At 43.9% G+C, this 3,969-nt stretch overlaps 1 protein-coding gene across 1 annotated transcript; it reads right to left on the minus strand.

Annotated features, from left to right (window-relative positions):
* Positions 1-2,001: 2,001 nt before the first annotated feature.
* Positions 2,002-2,628, minus strand: LOC143588479 (uncharacterized). The gene has a single exon (XM_077069469.1). The coding sequence runs from the start codon at positions 2,626-2,628 to the stop codon at positions 2,002-2,004; it is 627 nt and encodes a 208-aa protein (XP_076925584.1).
* Between the last annotated feature and the right edge of the window lie 1,341 nt (positions 2,629-3,969).

Consider the following 3,969-nt stretch of genomic DNA (forward strand, 5'->3'; position numbering starts at 1 on the left):
TTCGCCACGAACTACTGGACTCAAATTCTTATCACATGGCGAACACTGTTTCCACCAACCAGGAGATACGCCGGGATTGGTTAGCTATGAATGAGGAGCCAGAAGAAACTGAACGAAACTTGCTTGATGCCAAGAAAGAAGCTCTTAAAGTGTTAACTGACGCACGGGATAGTGATCGAGCCATGGAGGCGGAGAAAGCCAATCGCCTTGTTGCTGAGGAAGCCAAGGCTGTTCTCCAGAAGCAGTTGGACGAACACGCTGAGCTAATAAAGACCCTTCAGGCTGATTCAACGACCAAGGACAAGCGCTTATCCGACCTTAACTCCAAGAATCGAGACCAAGCCTTGGAGTGTGTTGGTCACAAGATGGATCTTATCCGGGCTCAGGCGGATAAGAAGTGGCTTCTGACGACGGCAATTCCCAAGGTACCAAGTCTTTTTATTAGCATAACTAATTTCTAACTTGTCTGTGTTCACCCATGTTTATATGACTTAACAGGTTATCACTGACGTTCGGAACAGTGACGATCTTGAGAATTGTGTTGTGGTACTCCTTCGTGCTTCAGAGCAAGCAGGCCGACAAATGGGCTTTGAAGAAGGATATAAGTTTGGTTCTGAGGGCCGGCTTCCGGAGGAGTATGTCTTGACCGGCAAGGATACTGCTTCTATCCTTATTGAGAAAACCAAGGATTTTGATACTCTGAAGTTTTCCCTTTCCGATCATATATCGGAGCTCGCGGATAAGGAGGATGCCATAGAACAATTAAAGGAGCTATTGGATCTTGATGAGGAGGAAGAAGAAGGTGAAGCCGATAATACTGCGGAAGACGAGAATATCGCACCGTAGAAGTATATATGCTTTCCTTTGTAAATTTTCCTTCTTTTGTAATCTCTTTTGATCAATAATAAGAAGTTTTGCTTTCTTCCGGTGCACTTTGTCTTATGTATTATAATATAAGTGTTTCTTCGGAGCTTCATTTTTGTCAATAAAAGATTACAACTTATCGAAATAACATGGAACTAACTCAAGATTTTTCATACATTGGGCATAATCCTTCTTACAATAAAGGAAATTGCATAACTTGCTAGTCTATGTGGGCACGCAGGCCAAAATAAAAGAGTAAATAAAACTGCTACATATAGCATTTCTTTGACTGTGCTGCGTTCCAAGTTCGAGGGATTTCAGTCTCGTCCAAGTTTTCCAACTTGTAGGCACCTTTAGATAACACTTGTTTGATTTTATAAGGTCCTTCCTAAGTTGGGGCCAACTTGCCCAGAGGTTCCTGATCGGAAACCTCATTATTGCGGAAGACAAAGTCTCCCGCATCGAACTCGCATTTCTGGATCCGCGAGTTGTAATACTTCTGAAGCTATCGCTTATAATTGTGCTCGCGGATCGATGCTAATTATCTTGGTTCTTCAAGTAAATCAAGATTCATCCTTAATTCGTTATCATTATCATCGATTAGTAGAACCCTTGAGGATGGAATCCCGATTTCTGCCGGGATCATGGCTTCGGTGCCATAGGTTAGACTAAACGGCGTCTCCAAGTTGCTAGAGTTCTTTTAGGTGCAGAAGGCCCAGAGTACATGGGGCAATTCGTCAACCCAACCTGTCCGTTTAGTTCCTAACCTTGCCTTGATCCCTTCTTTGATAGTTCGATTGGTCCTTTCGACCTGACCATTTGCTTGCGGGTGAGCTACATATGTGAAAACTTGAATGACTTGAAGTTCTTTCAACCATTCATGTAGTCCGCTGTCAGCAAATTGGGTCCCATTGTCACTTACCAATTCTTGCGGGAGACCAAACCGGCAGATGATGAATTCCCAAAGGAATTTTTTCACACTTGAATCCGTTATTGATGCAACCGCTTTGGCTTCTATCCACTTGGTGAAGTAGTCAATGGCCACTATCAAGAATTTGACTCGTCCCGGGGCTTCTGGAAAATGTCCCATAATATCAATTGCCCATTTTTGGAACAGCCAGGCAGATGTTACTAGAATCAGCTCGTTTTTTGGGCGCAGGGTGTTGGGGCATGTTGCTGGCATGAATCACGCTTTCTGATTTTTTGCACAGCGTCCAAATGCATGCCGGGCCAATAGTACCCTGCGGTCATGATTTTCGCAACTGACATTCTTGGTCCCGCGTATAGGTCGCAAATGCCTTCGTGAATTTCTTGAATTAAGTAATTTGCGTCTTCTGCGTCTACACAATGTAACAGCGGGCCAAGAAATGATCTCCGGTACAAGATGCCATCAGTCATCTGGTAATTCAAAGCTTTGTGTTTGATCTTCCGAGCCTCAGCCTTTCCTGCTGGAAGTGCTCCGGAAGATAAGTAAGTTTTGATGGGCGTCATCCTAGATTCGACGCCGGTTTGAATTACCAAGACTTGGTTTTGTGGAATGGATGGATGATGTAGAACTTCTACACAAATATCTTTGGCAAAATGCTCAAAATTCGTTGAAGCTAGCTTGCTAAGAGCGTCCGCCGATTTGTTCTCGCTCCTCTTAATGTTAACAACATTGAAAGAGGCAAATTGGTGAATCAAGACCCTTGCTTGTGATAAATAAGAAGCCATGACATCATTTTTGGCTTCATATGTTCCATTTATTCGTCTCGCAATTAGCATGGAATCCACTCGTGCTTCCAAATTTTTCACCCCAAGCTTTTTTGCTATCCGCAGACCTGCCAGGAAGGCTTCATATTCCGTCTCATTGTTGGTACTTTTGAAGTCCAACTTGATGGCGTATGTAAATTCATGCCCCTCGGGGTTTACTAGCCTTAAGCCTGCACCACATCCTTCACTGCTTGACGCTTCGTCCGTGAACAATGACCAGACTTGTCCTTGTTCCGAAGGTTCTTTAGGTTGTTGTTTGATTAAACATTATTGTTCTTTGTGTTGCGGAACTTCTGTGACGAAGTCCGCCAGTACTTGCCCTTTGATTGCCGGTATTGGTTTACACTCTATCGAATGTTCACCCAATTCGATGGCCCATTTTTCCAGTCGCCCTGATAATTCAGGCTTACTCAACACGTTCTTGAGCTTGTATCCAGTTAACACATTGATGGGATGACCCTGGAAATACCTGCGGAGCCGACGGGCTGCGTATACTAATGCCAAGACCAACTTTTCCAACATCGAATATCTTGTTTCCGGGTTTAACAATGTTCTACTGACGTAATAGATTGGAGTTTGAACGTCCTTCCTATCTGTTAGTAAAACAGACCCAACGGCAATGTCAGACGCCGAAAAATACAGTGTTAATGGTTCACCTGCGTGAGGAGCAGTTAGCGTGGGTAATTCCATTAAACACTTCTTGACCTCCTGGAATGCTTGCTCGGCTTCCGGAGTCCATCTGAATTGTGCCTTTTTGAGGCAGTTTCTCAATGTTGAAATGAACGGGTAAGATTTAGCAGCGTGGTTTGCCAAAAACCTGTTTAACGCTACTAATCTTCCGTTAAGTGTTTGAACTTCTTTGAGGGATGCGGGAGATGGCATGCGGGCTACTGCTTGTATCTTATCCGGATTAGCCTTGAAACCCGTGCCTGTAATGATTACCCCGAGGAACTTTCCTTCCTCCATACCGAAGGAACACTTTGCTGGATTGAGATTCATGTTGATACTTCTCAATGTTTCGAAGGTTTCCTCTATGTCCCTCAACATTTGATCCTCTTCGGTGCTTTTGATCACCAGATCGTCCATATAGACTTCGAGGTTTAGACTTATTTGGCCTTTGAACGCCTGATCTATCAATTTTTGATATGTGGCACCCGCATTCTTTAATCCGAAAGGCATCATTTTGTAACAGAAAGTTCCTTGGTCGGTAGGGAATTCTGTCTTGTCCTCATCACCAGCTGCCATATGAATCTGGTGATACCCTTTGTAGGCATCGAGGAAGCACTTGAATTTGAATGGGGCCACAGCATCTACTTTCAAGTCGATTTTCGGAAGTGGGTAACAATCTTTCGG

Source organism: Bidens hawaiensis, unplaced genomic scaffold (genome assembly GCF_021521415.1).
Source record: "Bidens hawaiensis isolate Kalapana, Puna unplaced genomic scaffold, B.hawaiensis_p1.1 tig00036405_1, whole genome shotgun sequence".
Lineage (NCBI taxonomy): Eukaryota > Viridiplantae > Streptophyta > Magnoliopsida > Asterales > Asteraceae > Bidens > Bidens hawaiensis.